General features: G+C 40.1%; 2 protein-coding genes across 6 annotated transcripts in view; both read left to right on the forward strand.

Annotated features, from left to right (window-relative positions):
* Positions 1-25,240, forward strand: part of TOMM70 (translocase of outer mitochondrial membrane 70) — a 286,607-nt gene that overhangs the window by 190,240 nt on the left and 71,127 nt on the right. The window lies entirely within an intron of this gene.
* CMSS1 (cms1 ribosomal small subunit homolog) overlaps positions 1-25,240 on the forward strand; it is a 231,255-nt gene that overhangs the window by 121,059 nt on the left and 84,956 nt on the right. The window contains exon 2 of one of the 3 annotated variants that reach the window (XM_068695930.1): positions 14,847-15,013. The exons of the other annotated variants lie outside the window; for them this stretch is intronic. Coding sequence (XP_068552031.1) covers positions 14,847-15,013 — 167 coding nt within the window. The remainder of the gene's footprint in view (positions 1-14,846; positions 15,014-25,240) is intronic. 3 annotated transcript variants of the gene reach the window in all.

Below are 25,240 nucleotides of genomic sequence, written 5' to 3' on the forward strand. Positions count from 1 at the left end.
TGTTGCTGCACACTGAGAATGTAGGGGAATTCAAATGGCTGTGGCTCCAAATGCTCACACTTAAGAGGTCAGTCACAATATTTCCATGCACTAAGACAGTCTTAAGTTTTTTAAAAATCATCATTCTTAATTTACAAGTATTTTTATTGTCACAAAGAATTCAAATGAATGTCTGAAAGATGCATTCCTGCTTAATTATATGCTGATCACGGTGGCTGTGGTCGAGGGAAGTGCATTTTCAGTGCTTTGAAAAACAATGCTTTGCAGTGCACGTGATATTTAATATGCTTTAATTAGTTTAAAATTTTAATGGATTATTTTATCTAAAATCTGTGTAAGAAGTGAATGATGCCCTCTCCATGTCTGTGCCTGGTTAACGTTATACAGAAGAAAATTATTTGGATGGAATAATACTCAACCAACAGACACACCTATGTGTAAAGGTTATGTTATGTAAAGCCCTATTTTGTTGATTGTCAAACATTTTGCTCTTCTGGCATTGTGTTAATAATTCTTTTAATCCTTCATATGTTGGTCCGTTTAGCACCTCAAGTGTCAGAAGGGAAAGGAAAGGAGAGCTCTCTACTCTCCCCCTTCTTTAATCCAAGGCAAAAAAATATGTAAATATATAAACCTCTTAAGCTCCTGGAGGAAAAATGTGCACTTCAGTAAAGGATCCCATCCCTTTGTTCAGCTCATGCTTTTTGTTAAACTCTTTGGCTCTCAGTTTAACATTATCTTCACCGTAAATGATAGTTAAAGTCTCCATGGTATTTCTAGCAGTTCCAGGGGATCCTGACCATCTTCAGATTAACATATCTGATAGCACTGGGGGCTTTTAAGCCTTAAATGTTTGAGCATGTCATAGCTTTTAGGCTTGAGAAGAAGCACAAGTTTTAGAAAACAACTGAGAGGAGAAAAGCAGAAATTGGAGAATTAAAAGCTTGGGGTGGGAAAGTAGGGCAACTTAGGTAGTCAGGGCTTTCAGCTTTGGGCTTTTTGCTGTGTGTTCCTTAAATTTGGCACTCGCCTGTTGAGCTTGCGAGAACAACCTTCATTATTCTTAGCAGTTTACCCACCACAAAGTTTTGTTCTCCTTTTACAGAAGACTTGTCAAAATGCTATGACAACTAGCTGGTTTTAGACAAACAGAACCTGGCTCTGAAAAGACAGTAAGTCTGCAAGTCAAACATGGAGGGCAGCCATTGGCACTGGAAGAAGTAAGAAACCACAGATTGTTTTCTCATTGGATGAAGAGCTTAAAGCAACGTAAAGTTAATTGAAGAATTCCTTGAAAGTGAAGTCAGACTAAAATAAAAGCTTAGGGGTCTATAATTTACTAAATGTGAAAGCTTTGTAAGCAGTAGTGAAGCTAAAAGTTTGAAAAGAACATGTTTTAGTAAACATATCTGGCTTGTGTTACAGACTGTCCTGTTTTAATTATTTGTCCAAATAATGTAGATTTGCAGTAGGATCTCTAATTAGGCACGGTTTGATTTATTGAGCTGGCCCCATATAAACCATGATGTCATGCTGTACTGCTCAAAATTACAGCTCTGCTCTTGCAGTTTCAAGATGATTATTTTTAACTTTGGAATGTTTCAGTTTTGTGCATCTTGGCTTTTGGCATTGTGAACTTAAGATGTTCTCTGCTCCCCTCCTCCTCCCTCCCCCAGATCAAAGCATTTTGCTGCAATGTAACCAGAATGAAAACCATTGAAATGGACTTCTGAACACTCTTCTCTTTAAATGTTGTTGGTAAATAAGAAGAGAGGCAAGAATATTCATGCTTGCTGTCAGGGGGGTTGAGAAATAGGTACAGTCAGGATTGAGCTGTGTTTTGCCAGGTGTCCAGATGTTGATGCCATTCCAGAGCAGAAATGCTTCATTTATGTCTTTAAAAGGTCTTAGTTTTCTTTTGATGCCATAATTGAAGAAAAGAGGGGGAAAAACAAAGGAGGATCTGCACTACCTGTTGCTGCAGGTAGTAATTATTTACCAGGAACAGGAACTCTCACACACATGAAGTTTACTTATATGTGGTACGTTTTCTGCTCGTTTCCCATTTGAATAGGGAAATTTGCCTTTAGTTAAGCCCACGTCTGTTCTGAATACAAAGGGAAGGCTTTTCACAGGAGGATTTCTGCATTTCCATGCAGGGGAGGTCTCACTCTGCAGAAGTGAGCAGCATCCCCTCCTGCCAGCATCCCTGACCTGGTGCTGCAGGCAATACACAGCATGTGGAGGAACAGAGGACTGAAAGTGAGGTCAGGGACTAGTCTACCCTTCCAACCTCTTCTAGCATAGCAAAAAGAGACCAGGGCAAGGGAACTCTTTCTGTAGAGGTGTCATGGGAACTTTTGGCTAGGACAGGGCCTGTCAGCAAACTGGGAAGGCAGCAAGAGTAAAGGCACCACTTGATTAGCCCTAGGGTAACGGGGTGGGAGCTGTATCTGAGAGGCAGTAGCTGTGTCAAAGCTGGCTCCATTTCTTACCAGAGCCATAAGGAGCGTTTCAGAGTGGGAGGGGAAGGTGAAAATGTCTTCCTGTGGATTTTAGACAGGGAGACTTGGTGAGCTGCCCATGGTAATGATCGCAGCGTTTCAGGCCCGTGTAGGTGGAGAACAGTGCGCTTGGAGTCATCATGAAGCTAAACTTCTCAGGAGGAGCCTAGATTACATAACAGCTGACTCAGTTTCTATGCTATAAATTGTGTATATAAACTGGATTGCAGCTTGAAAGACTCATAAACAGCCATGGGATTTCTTAGTTGTTTTTGAAGGGGTACTCCCAAATGAGTATCACATTTTGAGTATCATCAGTTATTGACTAGCATGCTGTTTTTAAATGTGTAAATGCTTTTAGGCCTCCCATAGCTAGAGTTTAGCTGATGAAGGTTGGAGAGAAGGCTGCTTGGAGGGGAAAGGAGTTTATGCTCTCTCCATGCTTGGTGCCCGTGAAAGTAAAGGAGTGGAAAGTATGTGCTAGTTTGCTAACAAATGGTATGTGTAGTGGGAAGATTTGCAGTCTAAGCTCAGTTTAAAAATATATATTCATTTGCCTGTTTTGATCTGGCAAAGTTGCCAGCTGAAAACACTTAACCATTTAGAATAAGATGAAAGCCTTAATCCTCTGAGTATTCAGCTTTCCAGTTTGCAGTCAGTACCAGGGGGTCTGTAATGTCTTAATTGTAACCTAACTTCATGTAGTTTAACATTCAGTGAGCTTCCATGTCTTGGTGATTGTAGCCCTATGAGAAGCTTTTCACAGTGGCTGAACTGTGTGAGAACAGGCAGCTTTTGGGGATGCGCAGACCACCTGTCTTGTTTAGTTCTGATGAAAGGAAGCTAAGCGGTAGATCTAAGATAATTTAAGATGAGCTGCTCATGTTTTGTCTTGCATGAACAACACGTACATGTCTTTTTCCTATCAAGCACAAAATCTGAATATAACCTCTTTTGCTGTGTGGCAATTAGATAGCTGAAGTGGATTTTGCCATGAGATTTCTGTGGACTGACTGGCTCTCATACACTCAGTCTCATACACGGGCATTCACATGGGCTGGTTTTGCCCTCGTTTTCCTTACTGGATCTGCCCACATCCTTGGTACTGAAGCAGAAGGAGACCTTCAGAACTGTATGACTGACAGGAGTTTAATTCTCTTCTTCAGACATTCCTCCACCCCCTCATTCCCACTTTCTCAGCTGCAGTTATTTCTCTTGCCTGGTTTGATCAGAATGAGTGCGCTCAACCAAAAAAGCTGAAGGAGTTCGTCTGTGCTACCCTGTTGTACTTGGATGGAAGATGAATCTGATCACACCAGCAGTTCAGCTAGCTTAAAGAGTGTTCACCTTCCCTGTGGTGGGTGGGAAAGGGGAGACATCAGTGCTATGGAGAAGGTGGCTCTCAGAGGATGTATGGTGGTGCCTGCTCTGCGTCTGGAGGATGGGAAGGCTGGCGCACACAGGCTGGCTGTAACCACAGTTTTGCTTAAGCAAAACTTTGGCTTATTATTGGTTATATCTTGAATTCAGGAGGCAATGCTGAGATGATTCACATCCATTAATTAAACCTCTAACACCATCCTGGGAGGCAAGTTTAGAGAGGAGGAAAGAGAGCTGAGTAGCCTAAAGGTGCAGGGGGAATCTGCTTCAGAGCTGAAATTAAACTTTGGCTGCAGGCATCAAGCCTCTGGAAATTCCTAAACTACTCAAGTTTCATGTCAACACTGTCCAATTACAGCACTGTAATTTAGAGTAATTTATAAATCTGTATCTGTAGTGGATAAGATTTGCATAAACCACATCCATTAACAATAAAAGAACTGCTATTAAATAATTAAGTAATGAGAAAATCACACCATCAGTAACACGATTAAACTGTCTTAGAAGGGCTATCATGCCGTTGTATCTGCCTTCTCCTGAGCACTGAGGAACAGCTGGGTTGTATCAGACTGATGTCCATCTAGCTTTGTGTCTTGTCTACAGCTGTAGCCATTAGCCACGGAAAGATCATAGGAACAGGGCGACATTCTTCTCAAATTCTATTCTGAAATCTATCTCCAGCTTTGAATTTTGGTTTTGATGAAAAATGTGCATGTTAGTAATCCATAGTAAACTGCCTTTTCTAGCGAGCGGTATGACTAAGCACTCCCGAGCCTCCTTCATACATACGCGTTATATTTGCCATCTGCTCGCAGCTTGTTGTGATATGTACTTGCATATGAGGAGTTTCTTTCACAGCAGGATGAGTTCAGCTCTCCACCATAGCCCAGAAAGCTCCAGAAATGTGGTGAAGCCAATTACTTTGTTCTTTTATCCATTTTATAGAAAAATTAGTGGTTATGGGAACGACTAAAAGACCCTTTCCTGCAGCGATTTGAAGAGAAATGAGGAAGGCCCGTATAAAATGTAGAAGAGGTTCCTGTGCCTTGTGTTTTCTCCCCACAGCTCTGGAGCTGCCACTGTGCCAAAGTGAGGCCTGTCATTCCTGCTAGCATCAGGACATGCTGGCAGTGAGTGGCTTTTGCATGGATCAGAGGACATCTGATGCACTTCACTGATCTTTGAGAAAAACCTTTTTTTTGTTTCTGCTTCACAGAAGTGAGTGTTTAAAAAAAAAAAAAAAAGGAAAAAAAAACAGCGTATAGTGGCTTTATTAAAATTGAAAAAAAAGAAAGTGGATAATTAAATTTAAAAAGTCATTTTGTAGGATATTAGTTACGCTTTATTATGCATGGCTGTTTTAAGTAGTTTTAAATGTTGATGGAACAAGGGAAATCAGAAAAACAGATTTCCCCTACTTTTTGTTGTGGGGCACACAGGTTAAACACCCAGCATGTTGTTCTCGGAAGAAACAGTTTTATTTTGCCTAATGTGGACATGCAGTACTAAAGCTTGCTGTTTTTATGACCGAGCGGTACTAAAATGCTGTTTATTGTCAGTCTTTTCACATCTGAATCATGTTATTTAATCCAGATTTTCTTTGAAACTCCTGCCAGACATGCAGTATGGATGAATACTTGGAGAAACCAATGGGTGTTAGGCACTCTGATGCTTTTAATTGTTTAGACTAATCATGAATTTTACACGTGGAAGGGAAATGCTTATTTCCGTTCTCTGTCTGTTTAGATTTACATGTTGAATGAAGGGTACAGCTGATTTAAAAAAAAAAAAAAAAAAAGTGCTGAAAGATAATTATGGGGAATATAGTAGTCTTTTTCTCTGCTTGTGCTATGCTTTTGGGAACAATATGTGTTGAGCTGGAGCTTTTGTAATCAATGACCATATTTCTTTGTTTTGTGTTTTTCTTTCATGCAGAGCCAGGTGAGAAAAAGAGAATAAACAAGAATAAAGCAGTGTCTGTACCCTTCTTTTACTTTTCATAATCCCATTTTCTTAGCTTTTATTGGCATGGTTGCATGGTCTGAAGGATAAGACTCTCAATGAAAAGTGACCCTGTGAAAATATGAATAGTCTCAGGTGATTCCTTTAGTAGACTCTTGAAAACTTGAGTACACCTACCTTATATTAAAGACAAAACTGTGGCTAGTATGTTTCCATGTTTCCCTCTTATTTCCTACACAGTGGCTAATCATATTGCCACTTTTTTTCCACCATATGCTTGTTGTAGCTAGCATAGCTCATTGCCGTAATAAACTGCTGGCAGTAACACTGGCCAGTGTATGCTATAAAAGAGGATTTGCTTTTATCAGTAAATTGTCATGCTTACAGCTTCAGCCTGTATCTGCATTAAAGCTCTTGTTGCCCCTACTGCTGAGTCTTGACACTTGGTATTGAGACGTTGCAGAAGAAGTTAATGCAATCTCTGATGCTGCCTTCTCCATAGAGAGCAATAATATGAATGGAAGAAGCATTTTGCTAGGAAATAGTGGCATTCAATTTCTTTGTATGTTCATCCAAATCTTTCTAACCAGCTCAGGGAGGACCAGAAAAACTTAACTGCTGGGTTCCTTCCAGAAGGAGAGACCTCCTCCTCCTGGAGTTAAACATCAACATCTCTGCATTTGTTGTGCCCAAATCAAACACCAAGGGATTCTCTTTCCATCTATCAAATCAAGAGTTAGTGTGCTCTTGGTCGCATCCTGACCTGATACAGGTTGTGCTTTCCCTTCTGCATCTCTCCCTTTTATGAAGAATGCTTCTTTTCCTTTTATACCTTACTCTATCTACAAAGGTGACTGAAACCTAAAGAAGGGCTTTGGTACCTGGAAATTTGACTTTTAGTTATAGGAATTAAATACAGTTAAAGATGCTGCCTCTTTCCACAAACTTTGTCATGCCTATCGCTTGTGAAATACTTCAACAACTTTTATGTGATCCTTTATGTATGAAGATTTATTGTTCTTGTTTCTAGGCCTAGTCTTTATCATGTATGCCATGAAAACCAAAGAAATTTACCCAAGGAAAGAGGGGTTTCATTTCTGTTAGGACTGTATGTACCTACTCACAATTGCAAAGGTTCTCTGTTTTTGTTGTTGTTTTTTGTTTTGTTTTGTTTTGTTTTGTTTTTGTTTTCAAATCATGGCTAGAACATAGCATATGCTGTAATACTTTCCATTTGTAGAGCCCTCTGTTTGATAATTGCAAGCTGCTCTATAAACATTTTTTGGTTTGACAGTCATTTCTCAGAGTCTGGAGCCTTCTCCATTTTTGGTGGGAATGTGGCTAAGGGATTTGTTCAATATCACCCAGTGGATCATCTGGAGCATAGTAGTAACTTGGAACTGTACATTTTTTGCTTTTGGGGTGCTTTGATTAACACATTTTTTCTCTGTGTTACACAGAATGGCATGATGCAATGTACCTAGGAAATAACTAGAAAAAATCATTCAGCTGAAAGTAAAATGCCCAAAGGGTAACTTGAGAGAGTTTGGAGTAACTAATTACTAATTCCTTATATATTTTTTGCATTACGGTCATTGAGGTTAATAGATGAGCTAGGTTACACTTGCTTGCAATCTTATGAAGAGATTTCCTTTTACACCTTTGAGGCTATATATAGATACTATACTATATGTTGCTTATATCTAAACTTAAGATGATTTCTCAGATTCCAGAATCAAAAATGTAAGGGTAAGAAGTTTTTGATTTGTGTGTTGGTGTTCGTTTTTTTGTTTTTTTTTTCTACCTATCCTCTTCCCTGTGATGCCCCAAACCTTTTCATTTTCAGTGTCAGGCCCTCCTCTGGCCCAGCTGCTTTTCTGCCTCTCTGTGTATGTACAGAGCTTGGGTATTCTAGTGGTTGTGTTGATAGCAGGATATTCCCCTAGACATGAAACATAATTTATTAGGTGGGTGGAAGTATTTAAAATGTTTCCTCACACACAGTCACCTGGGAAATACTACTGAGTGTAAAAATGCGGCTGTTCTGATATTTGCTGAATTTTCTGGTGACTGAGAAGAGCTTGAGGAGAATATTTCTTTCCTGTACCATTTGCATAACCTGTTACTGAATTTAGCATGTAACATTGATTACGCTTTTCAGTTTCTAATAGAGATGTGGCACTTGGCAGGCTTGTAGATGATATATTAAGGTTTCTCCCAGGAGTAAACTACGCATGGTTCCAGTTAATAACACTGGTGTTCAGTAAGGAAGAGAACCGACGTGATAGTGGTTTGGGAGGCAGCTGAGGTAACATCAAGGAACATCTGGTGCAAGTTTCCCCAGCAGCTCAAGTAACTGCACAGATGCTAAGTATTTTTTTCCCATATTCTGCCCAACATGTTTTCATGTTCATCACTAACATGGACACCCCCCGGTATATGGCTTGCATTTGAATCAGAGAAAGTTTGCCTAGCAGGCGGGAAAGAATGATTGGGAAGAATTTGGAAATGCATTACTTTAAAATGCATCAGTCAATATAAGAAGAAATCTCATAGTAATTTCTCTTCTATGTCCTGTAATGGTTGTATGTAAGGGAGTCTGTATGACTGGTCAAGGTAAAATCCTCTGTATTTTAGCTGAGGTTGCAGGCTACTCATCTACAGCCACCTCTGAGCCATCAATCAATATACGTAGAATCTCGTAGATGAAGGGTTGGTTTTTTCACGGACCCTTTTCTACATGGAAATTTGAAGATTATTTTGCATGAAAGAATATTAGTTGGTTGCTGAGATCAGAAGGATAGAAAGAACAAGTGAACTGACTGTCCCGTCCTCCCCTCTTGTAACCAAAACACTATCTTTTACAGGGAATGCAACTTTGTTAAGTTTGTGACAAGAGCTGGGAATGTGATTGCACATTGACTTCCAGTAGCATCTTAGCACAAATATTTTTCAAACCTTATCTTTCATCACACCTGTATGAGTCATATTAACTCACTTCATCATGGCAACAGACCGCGGACAAACACTTTAGGAGTTTCAGAGCAGCTGCTGGGCTCTTCGGGGTGCCGACAGCACAGCCGCAGATCCCAGCCTACGTGGTCAAAGCTACTTCACCCTTGGGTATTCAGTTTCCATCGAGTGCTACGTTGACAGGGAAGGGCAGTGACTCTTTTCAAAGTCTCAGGCTTTTGCTGCATTCTTCATGGCTTAAACTGGCCGTTTGAGTTGGTCGCTGTCTAAGTGAAGTCTGTGAAGAGGCCACTGTGGGCTGCCTTGTGGTTAGAGCAGCAGCGGAGCTCCTTGCCAAATGTTCCATCGACTTCGGTTGGCCTAATGAAAACTGTTGGTGGGACAAGCTAAACAGGGGTGGGATAGGGTGGGATGCCCTCTGGCACAACCAGGACGAATTACTGGAGACCATAATGGTGTTCTCATTTGAGAAATCTCGTTTAGAGTTTTTCCAAGAATGCATAATTTCAAGTTCTCGTTGCCATGTCTCTTGGCAATCCCACCTAACGTTTGGAAGATTGGCATGAATGTCAATTCCTTTAGAGTAGGCTTAGCTTTTGTGAGTCATGAATGTGCCACTTCTTAGTTTAGCAGGTGCTAGGGACACCCATCTGTTTCTGAACAGCATGGGGGTTTCTTGCTAGTGAAGACAGTCTGCTTGGGTTGAGGAGTTTCTGTTCTTTTTATTAAATGACATTTTAGATAAGTCAGGGTACTTCAGAAATGTGCTCAGTTTTGATCTTTCCGTGCAGACTCACCTAACTTTTCCTGTGGCATTAAGTGCAAAATTTCAAGCTCTATGGCATGTGTTTTCCACTTAACATACCTGAGAAATTTAGACTTGTACTTTCCCCATTGCCCCCAAATGGAGCAAGAATAGGGGAGTAAAAAGTCCTTCATCTTTCTGATTACAGTTTGCAAAGTGTTACGCTACCTCTCATGGATGAATGATGTGGTGCTTTTGCTTTCTTTCTACTCTCTTCTGGTTTATGTTTTCCTGCTTTTTGTTTTCTGACTACTAATTGTGATATGTTTTTGAAACTAATATGGGGAGACAGTAATTAAAAGAAAGACTGAACTTTGATAGATGTCAGCTTTCACTTGCCAACAACTTTGGCCACATGACCAACCTTGGGAGGGGAAAGAGGGAGGCATTCCTCCCCCTGATGAATTCTTAATTATGATAGATGAGTTGCTGTATTATTATGAACATAGCCTAATGGCCATACAGCTAAATATTTACTTGATAGTTTATTTAGAACAGCTTGCTTTCTTTTTAAGCTACAGATTTCTTCGTTGTATCTTTCCTTCAACTCCTTGGTCTTCCTAAACTCATAATCTCAGTATCTGTGATGTTAAAGAAACCAGAGTTTGAGGTCAAAATTTCCATTACATAGCCAGCAAGGAATTTCAAGGAACAATGCCAAAATCACTTAAAAAAATAAATTTACAGGAAAGATGACTCATCAATCAACAATTGCAGTTCTAGAAAATAGAATTAGTTGTATATGTTCTGGATACAGAGAGAGACAAAATGCACCCGGCCTGACAGGCAGGGGGTAAATTAGAGTGATTTTTATTTGTTTCTTTGTTTCCAGAGATTTTTACCTTGGCCTGTGCTTCTTTTTCACCCTAGAAGGAGGAGTCCAAGTAGCACACAACCTAATGTTGCAGGAATCATGCTGCCTCAGAGCTATAGCTATCTAGCAAAAAGAAAAAGGGGTTTCGGCTTATTGAGGCTCGCGCTCGTCAACCAGGCAGCAGAAAGACAAGGGGAACAGTCTCCTCTGGTGTTTAACATCTCTTACAACTGTAAGAAATGTGAAGTGAGGCCACCTGAGAGAGCAAAATGCAGCATTTTATGCTTGGTGGAGGTAATAAGCTTCTGCTTTAGAAGGCAGTAACGTCAGTATTAGAAAGAGGTGATAAAGGCTAGTTTCCTTCCTCCTAAAATACTGAGTAAACAGCATGCAGGAGTGAAAGTCCTGTGAAGGAAACCTACTAAGCTGTGGCAGAGTCTCTGGGGAGCCTGGAGCTGGCCTGCTCTTGGTGACAGTTCATGTAATGTCCAGCCACTGGTGGTGAAGGCATGTGTCTGGGGCTTCTTGTCTTCTGCCTCGAGCTGCACAATTTTTCTGCTGGGTTAAGTTTACATGAGGAGGAGGAGTAATGGGCGCTGGGACCTCAAGGGTATGGTGCTGGAGGAGGCTCTGCCACATGCCATAGCGGTTTGGTTTTTTGGTAGCCCTGTTTGCTTATTTGTCTTAACAGGTGGAAGGGAAGGGAAGAGAGGGGAAGAAATGGTGTAACCACTCACTGTACCTCTCACAGATGGTAGACTGGGTGGCTTGTAAGTCTGTGTGCCTCTCCCTGCCACTAGCCATTGTGGTTCTGTCAGGCTTTCCTCCGCATGAGGTGCTTCAGAAGAACAGCTACCAATTAAAGGTGTGACTTCTGACTGCATCACTTTGGCCTTAGAACGAATGCATCTGAGATTGTAATTCTTTGTAAGTAGGAAGCATGTTCTTGTAGTCTCCAAACTAGATGTTGTTTATGCTTGTACATGAGTAACCTTGTAGTACCTGCTTTTTGAAATGGGATGTGGACTGCAAGCAAACCCTGCTTGCCCCTGCCTGCCATGTTTTATTGCATTTCAGCTTGATGCTTCAATATATCATATGTCTGATATGTTATAGCATATTTTATCTCACTTCGTGTACTGAAGCAGATAATGTTTACAAGCACATACACCACTGCTCATCTCTTCTAGAGTCTAAACCTGACGGGGTCACAGGGACATCTTCTTTGTCAGCCTCTTCCCTCAGGGAAGAGGGCCTGCAAGCTGCAGGTAAAAGGTTGGACTTTTCAAACTCAGTAATTTTGAAAATACTTATTAGAAACTGCTGAGACACCTCTGATAGAGGCCCTATCATCTGAATGTTCCCTGGTTCCTACTGTTCCTTCAGCTGCATTGCCAGCATGAGGCCATGCAGTGAAGGGAGCTCAGTGCCATGGCTGGTTCGGGAGCCTGGCCCCTCACCAGGAGAGAGCTCAGCACATTGGGAAGCAGCTCACATTAGCTTAAGGTGAAGTGGGGGCAGCAGCGATGGGGCTGGAGAGACCTTCTGAGGGTTAAATTGAAGTGCTGAAGAAAGTAATACATCCCCTCATCTGCTTCCCTTCTGCTTAGGTTTTGTTCCTTCATAGCTTGGATTTTTATTTATTTATTTATTTTTGAATGTAAGTGCAGAGAATTGGGTCATGGATGACACATGTGAGTGATGTCCACAATACTTCCAGCGTTCAGAGCATAATACAAGACCCATCTCTCAACTTCACCTTGCCCTCAAGGTTGATAATGAAACAAGACCAAAACAGTTTCTCCCCCTCTTCCTCAAGAAGTATTCCCTTTTATCCTTGAAGGTTGGGGAGCCTAGCAACTATCTGTCTGTTTTATTTTCCTTAAGATGCTGTGATACCATGGTGATGAGTTATTAATAAAACTCCAGGCAGATGGAGAGAGCTTTTAACTGAGAAACTTCTTGGGTGTTTTTTTTTTTTCTTCTTTTTTTTTCTTTCCATGCATCCAAGAATAACCATATATGAGCAAATGTCATGATTTGGTCTTTGGGGTAAAGAGTAGCTGAGCATTTAGCATAAAAATACAACTTAATCTGCAAATAAATCAGAGCAGACTTTTTGCTTAAATGTTAAAATACCACTGAAGTTTATGGAAGAGCAAATAATTGTAAAGCACTGCATGCATTATTTTAAATACATGAACGTAATGAATTAGGTCTGAGATTTTTTGGGGGACTGTTGCATTTCTGAGCGTGCTAAGAGCTATTATAAGCGCAGTAACAGAGTTTCCCATACAGCACTGTGCTCTGTTTCAGTGGCACTGACTCAAAACTCTGTAAGTCTTTATACTAATGTGCAGTAATCTCTGTAACAGTGACACTAATCCCTTCTTCTAATGTGGAACTTGAATTTAAAAATCTGTGAAATATAGCTTTAAAGCAGCTTTTGGGACTTATTAATTTGCAAAGCCTCCACCAGTCATCCATACAAATGGGAACGTCTTTCTAAAAACAGAGCAAAGGGGTAGTTAGATTTAGGAAAAACTGTGCAGCTTTGACAGTTATGTCTGTTTTTTGTTTGTTTGTTGTGTTTTTTTTTTCTTTTTTAAAAGTGTGAATGGCATTAATTGCATAACACAAGCATCGACTTTGGTTAACAAATACTGCCAAATTTTTATGTTCTCCTACACAAACGATGCATACTGACTCCATCATCTGATTTTAGTGCACTAGGCTCATCATCAGTCAGTTTGCAGTATGCTTAAGCTACTGCTAAAGGTTTGGGGTGATAATGTCTTACATGGCAGCATTACAAAGCTTCCTGAAGTTCTGATTGATCAGCTGCTCAGATGCCAGTGGAAAAAAAGCAGACATCTCCACAAATGTTGAAAGCTGGACAGAAGATTTCTTTTTAATATTTGACTTATTAATTTCAGATGAAACTGGTAGTTATTAAACTGCTAGGCTCTTAAAAGCCTCCAAATGCTTTGACTTCAGAAAAATTTCTTTCCCTGTTTTGTGGTCTTGACCAGGAATTGAACTGTGGCAGTGAAACTCCCCAGCTGAATGGGTGAGACGTAAGACATAAGACAAACCATGCCATGCATTTGGTATGTCTGTAGCACATCATGCCTTAGGTAATGCTGTGTCCTAATACACTTTGCACGCATTGTACAACACCAAGAGAGATTGTCTTTGCCTAGTACTTTCTTTGAATAAGGTAAAACCCTGGTTAGAAATCTGCAGCTAATGTGTGAGGGTTTGTCCAGGCACCTACCTAATCGGCACAGGGAGAGCATCTAGGTGATATTAGCCTCTTCAGTCCCATTGAAATTCCATGGGATTTAGATGTTTAACTCATGTAGGAAATTCTGAAAGCATTACACGTGATACATAACCTCATTTCCCCCCTTTCCTCTTTACCCTCCAGTATATAGGATAATCCATGTCCTTTCAATGGAATCCAGTTTACTCTGTAATCTAAAAATTGCCTTCAAACTAATAACAAATGATCAAAGCACACTGAAGAACTAAGTGCAAAATTTACATGACCTCCTAACTGAGGTATTTGTAAAATATAGGTGAAGTGTTGAGAACTGCTGTGACATTTTATTCCATACGGGCATGTAAGTGATTTTATAAAGAATTCCAGCAGAGTGAAACAACCACCAGTCTTTCTGCTGTGGGCGTGAGGTACTTAATTTTTTTTTTTTTTCCTGCCAAGAATTCTTCTTCCAAGTGGAAATTATTTTATTTTTTGTCATTTTGGGGTTGCTGGTGGTTGGGGGTTTTTAAACAAATAAACAAAGGAGCAAAACAAGATGTTCCATGTGGAAAATGTGCTATTATTCTCCAAAGAAGCCTTTTTAGTAGAGAAACGTTAGGAAAAGGGACATTCTTGATGAAGCAATGGTCAGGGAAGCTAGAGGAAGAAGTACATTACATTAAAATGTTTTGCTGTCATTGGAGCAATGATTCTCTTCTGCTTGTAAGGTTTTACCAACTAATAGGATAAAATGTTTCTAACTTAACAAACCACCTCTCCTTGGATATCCTTTACCTTTGAGAAAATTTTTGTCTAGGTTTACCTGCAGCTCTGGCCGTGGTGCTTTTGGGTCTGGCAGCATTGTGATAAAGAAATGGCAATGAGCTATTAAAAAAAATGTAATTTTCTTGTCTGTACTTAATGTTGGAGTTCTCGTGCATGTGGGACTGGGCTCTGTCCCTCGTGCATGGCGTTCTGCTGGGACTCCCTTGTATATGTTTTATTACAGAGAGCCACACCGTCATCTTGTTTTACCATAGGGAAAGGGAAAAATGTCTCTCAGCAGCCAACTAAGTGTACTTGTGGTTTTTAGGAATATACAAGAGGGTCTGTTGCTACTGTTTATTATTTCTATTTGTGCAGTGCCAGAGGGACCTCTCTCGTGAGCCGTGATGCTAAACAGGGAACTTTATTCAAACAGGAGAAAGATGATTTCTTCTTGAGAGAGCCTGACTCATACTGCAGTATAAAGCTGTGCAGAAATACCTCACCTAGTTTTGAACGAGCTTCCTGCAACACTGGAAATACAAGTATGCTAGCGCTGTCCTTGGGTATATTGTGCTTGTGTGTTCCGTATGTGTAGATACGCTACAAAATCTCAGGGATTTAGCACTATATTGGGCTTGCAGATACCCTCAGTGAGACAGCAACAGAGTACAGGGAATGAAGTACAGAAGTACTGAAGTACAGAAGCACAGAGTACAGAAGGATGCAGACAGATGGGGAATTTATAGGAGCACCTAGAGGTAAAATAAGCTTTGGTTAGGGTGGGGGCAGTGGTATTTCCTATGGATTTAGGCTTAGGATTTTTCTTCCCTCAAAGTAAATGCTCCTAGGAGGAGCCATACACCTGGCAAAACAGGAAGAGTGATTTGAGGAGGTCAAGCATCACACCCAAGAATCAAAGCTCTGAGCTGACCATGGTGTGGCTGAGGAGTTGTTTCCACACACCTTAACGACGTGAATTTGGTGTACAGGTAGAGGCAGAAACCCTCTGGAAAAACAGCTTGGTGATAAGAGCTGGAATATTTTTTCCTACGACTCATTAGTTCTCCAGTTTACGAATTGCTTCACCATATTTGGGATCCTGGACGCTTATTGCCTGATAAGGAAAAGTTGTTACTATTTATAATTTGGGTTTTATTACTCAGACTGCTGTGATGTCTAAGTGCTTCTGTAAGAAGGAATGTAATATAGAAGATAATGTAAACTCTAAATCTAATGAGGGAATTGCAATAGACAGAGTTGTGTGTGTGCTTTGCAGGCTGTGTTTTGTGCTGTTCATTTTAAATTTCTGTTCAGGTAACCAAAAAAACATCGACTCTGTGGTAGAAAGTCATTTACTAAAGGCATCCTGATGAAAATGCTGATGAAATTTCAATGCTAATGCAAGTGCACAAATGAGCTTTTAAGGTAATCAAGGAAGTAGTGCCTTCATTAATTTGATAGAGATGTTAGGCAACTTTCTTAAAGGTGTCTCGTGCAGTTTGAACTGTACTGGACTAAAGTTCATTGGATATAGGATGGCTTAAGGATTACTAAGTATTAAGTAAGGATTACTTTTGTTTCTTGGCCGTCTCTTCCATCACTTGCTGCAAAGTTTGGAAAAACTACATGACTCCTCTCACAGTGCTGTTGATTTCTTTTACAAAGAGCAGAAGCTGCTCTACCTTCACCTTTTACATTGTACTGGTGGGCAGTGAATTCCAAATGCAAACCTTTATTTAATTTTTGCCAATATGACAAAACGGACATTGCACATAAAAGAAAGAGCCATTGCGTATGGCTCCTGGTACAAAGAGTATTACAGTAACAGAAATGCCCTGGTCATAAATTGATGTGAATGGTAACCATGTGTCTCTGAATGCCTCCTGTTTCTCATTCAAGTTAAATGTTACCCTATCAATACTTGCCAGATCTCTTGCACTCTCATGTCTCTGCAATATTTTTAAGCCTTTTGATGCCTTGCAGTTTTTGAAGTAGTCATATTATTTTTAAGATCCTTAAATTAGGTCATAACAAAAATATTTCTATTTATCTAATCCATTTCCCTATGTTCATGGACCGCTTGGTGTACTGGAGCATGTAATAAAGTAGAGAGACTTAAGTGGCTTACTTCAGGATGAGAGGAAAATGTTTTGAAAATCACAAGTTTCCTTTAAAAAATGAAGCTTTGTCAACTGACTGAGATGTGATAGGAGCGGCTGAGAATGATTAAACTTCCTTGCAGGGGGGAAGATTTGTAGGATACAGAGCTCATGAGTCACTAGTTCAATTTTTTTGACCACAAAAAAAAAAAAAAGAAAAAAAGAAAAAAAAAAAAGACCAGGAAGGAAAAAGAAGCAGTCAGTCATTTCTATAGCTGGTGAGTGCTGTGTGTCTTGGGTGAAGTAAGTGTTGTGGTCCCATTTCAGTTTTCCAGGTGCTTTTGTCCATTTTGGGTTGGAATCCTGTAGGCATTCAGTCGTCACCTTTCATGGAGTGAATGCAGGGATTTTGTACTTAACCAGCCAGACTGTCATCATAAGAGGTATTGGATCTCTTGGCCAAAAGCATGAGCTCACCTCCCTTACTGCTTGCAACTGTCCTCTTGTACATGGTGAGGATCCTGCTCGGGTGAGTGAGAGCAAGCAGTAGCTCCCTCATCGCTTTTTTGGGAGGCTGTAGCTACACTAAGGGCACAGCTCTGTATCCAGGTACAAGCTTTTGAAGGAGTGCTTTGCCCTGGAGTGACTCTCTGCTTAGCATCACCTGTGTATTAGATATTTAGCTAAGAACTTTTGCTCCCAGCTAGATGCTTCTGACTTCTCTTTCAAGTTGGGTTCACTCCAAACAGTGGGTAGATTGGAGCCCACTGTTCCTAAATAAAGATCTTGTTGGGAGGCAGTGAACTGATGAAGCATTTTGTCTGGATCCTGCTTATTTCTGAATAAGCAGTACTTTATCAAACAAAGCCCAACTGTACTGTTAATCTATTAAAAGCACCCACTAGTTTTACCAAGGGGAAGAAAAAAAAAAAGGTCTGCTGGAATCACATAATCTTCTGAAATGTCTCAAAACGATTCAAGCACTGGCAGCCAGCATAAAGCCTCTGCCTGATCCTAATCTCCAGAGTGCAACAGGCATAACTGCCTATTTTCAGCCAATTCTGGGTTCTGCACATCTAAAACTAGAATAAAACAATCATAAAACCATCATAACTCTGCATTGCTTTGCTTTCCAACTCCATCAGTCACAACATCCCTGTCCTCCTGTCTTTTTGTCTTTTTTTTTGTCTTTTTTTTTTTTTTTGACACTTTCAGTTCTTTAGAATGAAATCAGGTATTTCAGCCCTGGTAGGTTTGATTTTGTTTTGTTTTGTTAAGATTGCAACACTTTTCTTGACGGAGAGAACTGACAATATCCTGTTTTTTTTGCAGGCGTTTGACTCCTACCTGTACTGATCTTGTGCTTAAATAAGCAGCTGCTTCAATAACCTCTCTCTTCATATTACTAATTCCCATATACCTGTCAAAATTTGAGAACAGAACTGAATGTGTTCTGGAAGCTTTTGTGGGATTAATCCTGGAGTTGGTGATCTCCATCTCCCATGGGCTATATAGCTCAGTCTTGCCATGCATCTCTGCTCTGTCAACTTTGTTTTTCTGTTTTGTTTTTCTCAACCCTCCAAGTTCCCAACTTTGCCAGTCTTCTCTTGTACTTGTATTTTAATTGCTTGGTGGTGGGTTGTTATTGGTAGCTCTTGTTTGTCCAGTGCTTCTTCTTAGCCTTTAAGTTAGTGAGCTGGCGTCCCTAACACTGCTTGTGAACTATAGGTTTCTTTCCCTATCAGAAAAAGGGATTTTAAATATGAATTGCAGCCTCCATAACTTCCTTATAGAGAACAAGTGAAGGTTACATTAGGTCAGCTTTCATTTACGCCAGGAGCAGAACACGTAGTCCTTTAATTCTTTGTCATTAGAGTTGGCACAGAATAGGTAAAGCTACCTCTTTAATATGTGGGTAGAGAATAAGAAGAGGCAAGTCTACTGACATTTTTTTCATTTTGAATATAGGAAGATGCATTATCCATAGGGAAAAATAGGAAAAGGTGCATGAACACCTTTTCAGCCTGAAGAAGAGAATGCTGTGGGGAGACCTTATTGCAGACTTTCAGTAAGGTAAAGGGGGCTTATGAAATAGACGGAGGGCCACTTTTTACTCTGACAGATAATGATAAGACAAGGGGCAATGGTTTTGAACTAAAAGAAGAGAGATTTAGATTAGTTGTTAGGAAGAAGTTCTTCCCGGTGAGGCCTGGCACAGGCTGCCCAGAAAAGCTGTGGATGCCCCATCCCTGGAGGTGCTCAAGGCCAGGCTGGATGGGGCTTTGGGCAGCCTGAGCTGCTGGGAGGTGTCCCTGCCCATGACAGTGGGGTTGGAACTGGATGGGCTTTAAAGTCCTTTCCAACATGAGCTTTTCTATGATTATTTGAATGCAGGAGAGAAATAAAGGAGTCCTTGAGAATGAGAGAAAGAGAATTTCTAGCTTACATTGCACGGCTCAATAGTACTGGGCATGAAAGCACAGAAAACTTAGAATCAGAAAATTATATAATGGTTTGGGTTGGAAGGGACCTTAACAAAAGAGTCTCCCTGACACATAATCCCTCCCCAGCTTTTCTGCAGGACCCCCTTTAGGTATTAGAAGGCTGCTACAAGATCTCCCTGGAGTCCTCTTCTCCAGGCTGAAAAACTCCAACTCCCTCTGCATATTTTTTTTTTTTTCTGAGTCAGAAAAATCAGTCTTTTGTGGATAGGGTTCCCAAGAGCTGGGTTTGGAGGGAAATGTTGAGACAAAGCAGTCAGCCATCCTATCCACATCTTCTTCTGCATTTGTATGAATTGTTGTCCCTTTTGCTTTCATCTAAAAATGTTTTTGTGCCTTTTTTTTTTTTTATCTCTTTGCCAGCCTTTAATATAAACCCACAGAATCGAAACACTCTAGAATTGGTGCACCATCCACCTGGTTCAAATTAGGCTGTTTGCATCACTTAAATACGTTTTCAAGGCTTTACTATTATAATTACATTTGAGTGCTTATAATTTTTTTCTAATTGGGCATGATAATATTTGAGGCAACATATTGGCTAATTGTTTAAATGTGCATTTAGACAATTGTTAAAATGAATGCTATTTGCATGATGTAACTGTATAAACTACAAATGCACTGTCGTCTGTTCTGTAATTAAGAAACAAATAAAATTACATAAAGTCTATTGCTTAAGACCAAATTGTCAAAAATGACTTCAGGCTTTATGTTAGATCTTTGAGATGCATTGTAGCAGCTCAGGACCAAGTTACCAGGACATTGTGACCCCTTTTACAACTACTGTGAATGTCTGCGTAGGAGTTAAAACATACTCTTTTGGTCTGTTTCATTACAGAGGTAAACTTGAAGGACTGCTCCTAATTTCTGTTGCTGTAACATGACTGCAATATGTAGTCCTCCAAAGGTAGAGCACTGCAGAAGTTCACTGGCACTTTTTCAGCCTCAATAACAGAAAAGTATAGAATGTCTCTCATATGTAATTAAATAGCTCTTTAAAATATTTAGGCTTGGAGTCTGAATCGCTATGCAGACCAAGGTTTTACATTGGAAAATAAGACTCACCAATATGCTTCATATTTGACCGTGGACCACATCATCCGCAGTATAAATTAGCTGTTTTTTAATTCACTTCTGTTCAACATTTTAATTGTATGTTAAAACAGAAATAGCTACAGGCCCAAATAATCCCCCTTGTGGACTGCAGGTTTTTTGTGTTGGTTTGTTTTTTTTTCTTCATTTTTTAGTTGATGGAAACTGCCTAGAGTGTTGGGACAATGGAAGGATGCAAGGCTTCGTCTACAGAAGTCACTGAAGAAATACTTGAGTGTGTCCTCAGGCTGGTTATTGCATTCCCTCCCTTTCTCCCCTGCAGAACACATGGTGCATCTCAGACTGTGCTTTGTCTGAACACGGAATCTGTGGATTTATTCCTTGCGTTCTGGTGCAGGTTTTTGCTTTTTTGCTAAGATGCAAAGGTTGGATAGGAATTGCGTTACACTGGCCGTGAGGGGTGAAATTGAGGCCAGGGTTCAGCTTGCTGTCAGTTTTGTTGCTCTGCCCATTTGGGGTCATGATTCATTGTTCTCAATTTTGTCTTCCAATAACACTGAGGACGTCTATGTAATTGCTTAGGGCATGGGCACAGTGTTTATTGAAATGTCTTTCACGCATAAAAGCCTGTGCAAAGCAACAGAAAGCCTGACCAATTGATTCTTTCTGGGCTTCCATGGCACAAATTACATCCATAACATGTGGTGGTCTTAGCTCTTCAGCTCTCCTGTTTAATTCTAATATTTTTGTCTCCTAAATCTTTGATTGCATTTGATCTCTTTTCAGTCATGAGGTAGGTAAATAGAGATTGGATTTACCCGAATAACAAGCACAGCAAAAGTCAGTACTGGCTGACTGTGCTGTTTTAGTTTGTAGCATAATGGGATGCAAACAGCATGTTATGCACAGGAATAATTTGCCCAGATGCCAAGTTCCATATCCCCAATTCCTATGGTTATTACAGCAGTTGGCCATGGTAACACATTAAGGAGGGGCTTCATACAAAGACAGGTATGTCATGCCCTTGTTGGAGTTGGCATTCTTCCTGAATTTGTTGAAGTAGTTACTGTTGTGGAAAGGTTTGTTCTTGTACTGAAGGTGAAGCTGTGTTTTCTAAGACGAGAAACCCACTGTGTGGCTTTTTGTGCCACCAAATTCCCTGTCTTGGGCATCTCATACTAGAGATGGAGAAAGGCTGACACTGATCTTGGGAGTGACATGCATTGATCCAGAATTTGTGATGGTACTAATTCGATGTTAAATCATAATCCTGTTTTAATGCCTGGGTGGATATCATTTTTACCCTAGAAAAAATAGAGACTGCAGAAACTATGACCTGAGGTCTGATTGGCTCCTGACTGAGAGATGAGAAAATCGGGGAATGATTTTGTAGCTCAAGGTTGCTGCATCCCTTGTTTTTGGCAACTCCAAAACCCTTGACAGCTTCTCCCTTTCCCTCTCCCTCTCCCTTGCAATATCCTTGTCTATGTACAAGTCAGATATGTAAACTTCTGTTTAATGCTTATCCTTGATTTTTGTTGTTAAACTTTGTGGACTGGATTGAAGAGATGCAGTTTCCTGATGCTTCACAATTTGGAGCTTTTTCTACTTTTTTCTATGTTTCTACTCATAGGGATGGAGGGGTCTCATTCATCCCCCCCAGCATGAAGGTCTCCTACTCTTACATTATTTTTTGTTGCAGTGAGAGAGTTACTGTTGCTGGATTAGGATTACCCAACAAGGTTGATAGGTGATGAGCTAATAAACCTGCTCTGTGTCCCAGCTGGGCTGCTCCCATAGTTGACCTTTGCAGAGTTAATGATATTATTGCAGTGTCTCTAGTTTAGACATGTTTGCACACCCATGTTAGTTGCCTACATGCAACAGGAGCTCTGTATTCTCATCCCTTACGCTTGCAACATCTCTAGCTTTTTCCTCCTGTCCAACTTCTCTGATTATATTCGTACGAGGACAGATTTCTGTCATTTTATCCTGCATAGTCTCTAAATATTGACTGCCAGATAAATAGGAAGTGTTTCCTGTGCATTCCTTGGCATATACAGTGATCTTGCCTGTTTTAAGGGATTTTAGACATTGGCAAGGTTAATATTATAAAGACAGTTCCATTATTTCAGCAAGTTCTTCCTGTTAGCATGATTGCTTTTCTGTTCCAGTGGAGAGCAATAGCAAATTTTCCCTTTTTGCTTTCACTGCTCAGCTTGATGCTAATCTGCCAGCATTTCTTCCTCTGATCTCTTATTGTCTGCCCAGCCTCAATCATGCTTCCTTTATTCTGACAGCTGCTCCGGACTCTCCTTCTTTTATGTCCTTCTCATACTTGTTTCTGTGTCATCTTTGTTGCTGCCTTTGATGTTTGGAATGACCTTACCGAGTTCTCTGCTTGAAGGAACTTGCCTTTCCAGTGGCCCAGAAGGCACTGAAGATGCAAACTAAGGAGAGGAGTCATCTGGAACCAAGAGCACATGGGCCTGCTATGACCAAATAATTTTGCTTCTAGATTTTATCCCTTTTCCCCACTGTATGGGACAACATGCAACTTTCTTCAGTCTTCAGTCTAAACCTTGCACTCTACACATGCTTCTGTGATGACAAAAGTGACCAGGTACCAAAATGGAGTGGGGCTTGTCGATTCTTTTGGTATACACAGCTAGTGGATTTCTTTTTTCCAGAAACCTTGAGAAACCTTGTTTTTAAGGACAGGCATACTTGAGCTGCTTTTCTCAGCCTTTGCAAGATGCAAATATTTCATTCCCCAAAATATGAGGTATTAAATTTTAAAATGCAATATTTTTAGACCAATTGTGGTGATTTCATCTTGGAATTATAGGGGTTCCAAGATTATGTTTTGCCCGGTGAGGTTAGGATAAATATTTCTTCATTGTGGTATTTCAAAGAAGTGATAGACAGATTTCTACATGCAATTCAGCAGTTCGTAATGACATTGTATTGAATTTAAAGTATTTGGCCAGGAAATAAGTTTATGAACAAACTGGTGGAGTAACTGTATAGCCAGCTCCTTTGAAGTAGTGCTCAGTCATTTAATTTCACATTAATTTTTAATAATAAATCAAACCTGTTTAGTCTATTAAAATTCCAGTTGGTGTGGATTCTTAGACCTCTGTGGTCTTTCAGTGACACAAGAGATTTTGAGCCATTGAACTGTTTACTTTCTGAACTTTCATTTGCATTGCACTCTCTTCTATTTAATAATTAAATGATCATTTAATACAATTACAGTATGTGAGGTTGGGATTGGAAGCAGTCCTTTTTCGTCTGTTTCTCATCAGCAGCACAGTAATATAGCACTTACGTACATTGAAGTTTCTCAAAAGAAAAGAAATCAGATCTGAATAACCTAAACTATCCAAATTAGTGCACTTTCTCTTGGTGACAAATAGCCCCCTGGAAGGTATCGGTTAATTCAGGCTCAAGTCTTTAAGAGGTAATTTTGACAGGGTTCTGTAAATGTAGAAAGTTAAACAGAGAAACCAGAGAAAGGCTCCTAATGAAATCTTGGCTTTAGTGGTGAAAACGTCTGACTAGTTTTAATAAAAGCTTGATTACGCTGCATTCATGAGGATTTCTGCAAGTCTGCCCTGATGACACATAAACTTTAAATTAGGCATAGTCAATAACAGGCCACCTAATATGGCTTCATATTTTGAGAGGTTTCCCTGTAATTACCCCAGCTAGTTAGTCTGCTTTCTAACCATTTTTGAATCTGTGTGTACTGAAAGAAATTGTCCGACAGAAGATGGTACTTGTATGGCCTGTGATGTTGGGAAGTGAACTGGCAGAGACCTGCCCCCCTCCTCCATCTCCTGATTTAGTGACCTCCCACCAGCGAGGAGACTGCAGCTCTTCTGCCAGCAGCTGGTTTCTAAATTTGGTCTGACAAATAGTATCATAGGGGTTGCAGGTGAGCCTGGGAGATCTGATCAGAACATACTGATTTTACAGCCACCAAAAGGTACAAAAGAGTATAAGGAAAAACAATCAAGTGCTGTCTCTTTATCATTGTATCAAATTTCTTTGCCCGATCCCTAGCGAAAGCCTTTACTGATGGCTTTCAGCTATGTGTCATTATAATACATACAATAAGCATTACATAATGTGAAAAATATGCCACACTGAGCAATGAAACTAGTGTTAGCCAATCCTGTGGCCCACATCAAAATGCTCTCACTAACATTCACTGTAACAACACTTCCTCAGATGCAGCAGGTTACAGCATATCATCAGCTTAAACTTCATACATCTGCCTTAATGGCTTTTGCATATCACTGTTAAAAGCAATGGCTGCATTTTCTGGTGAAAAAAAAATATTTTTTTTTCTCTTTAGATTTTATTTTAGGCATTGTTCAGGCATATCATCTTCCACTGCTGTATTTGCATGTTGGGTGAATCCTTTATGTGTGTGTCCCAGGCAGTAAGGAAAGGGGAGCAAACCAATTAAAAGAAAAAGGACAACACAGTAATGATATAAAAGAAGAATTAACAATAAAAGTGGATAGGGAATTGGTGGCACTCAACTGATTTTCATGATAGGGTCTTGATATAAGTAGTTGAGTAGATTGCAAGTCTCCTTTTAATGGTGCTGTTTTATAGCAAGGAATTTGCAGCGTAAATACATTCACTGGGATGGTATATTTCAGAAGATGTTAGAAGCTTTGAAACAGGTTTTCTCCCTTAATATATATTGATACATCAGTAAATAGTTAGGCTGGAAATAGAGACAGCATTGGAAATCAGACCTGCTGCCCTGAACTGTCAGAGCTTCAGTCTAAGGCAAGTCCTGAGCTCTTGTGCTTACCTGAAACAGGGTTTTTGTGCTCAGCATCTGTCAGAAAACTATTCTTAGATATTTGAGTTCCCCTAACGTTATAAGATTGTATTCTCTAAGGTGTTAACTGCAGAAAACATCCCTTAGCAGTTACATGGCATCTTTAAGTAGGTGTTTTTTCTCTCTAGGATTGCTTGACAGTTAATGCATAGCTGTTACTTGCTCTGTGGCACTGAAATATTGCAGGCTTTTTACAGGTTTAAGCTTTTCACTTGTCATTTTGAACAGTTTTGCAGAATATCGTTTCAGATA

This window comes from Anas acuta, chromosome 1 (genome assembly GCF_963932015.1).
Source record: "Anas acuta chromosome 1, bAnaAcu1.1, whole genome shotgun sequence".
NCBI lineage: Eukaryota > Metazoa > Chordata > Aves > Anseriformes > Anatidae > Anas > Anas acuta.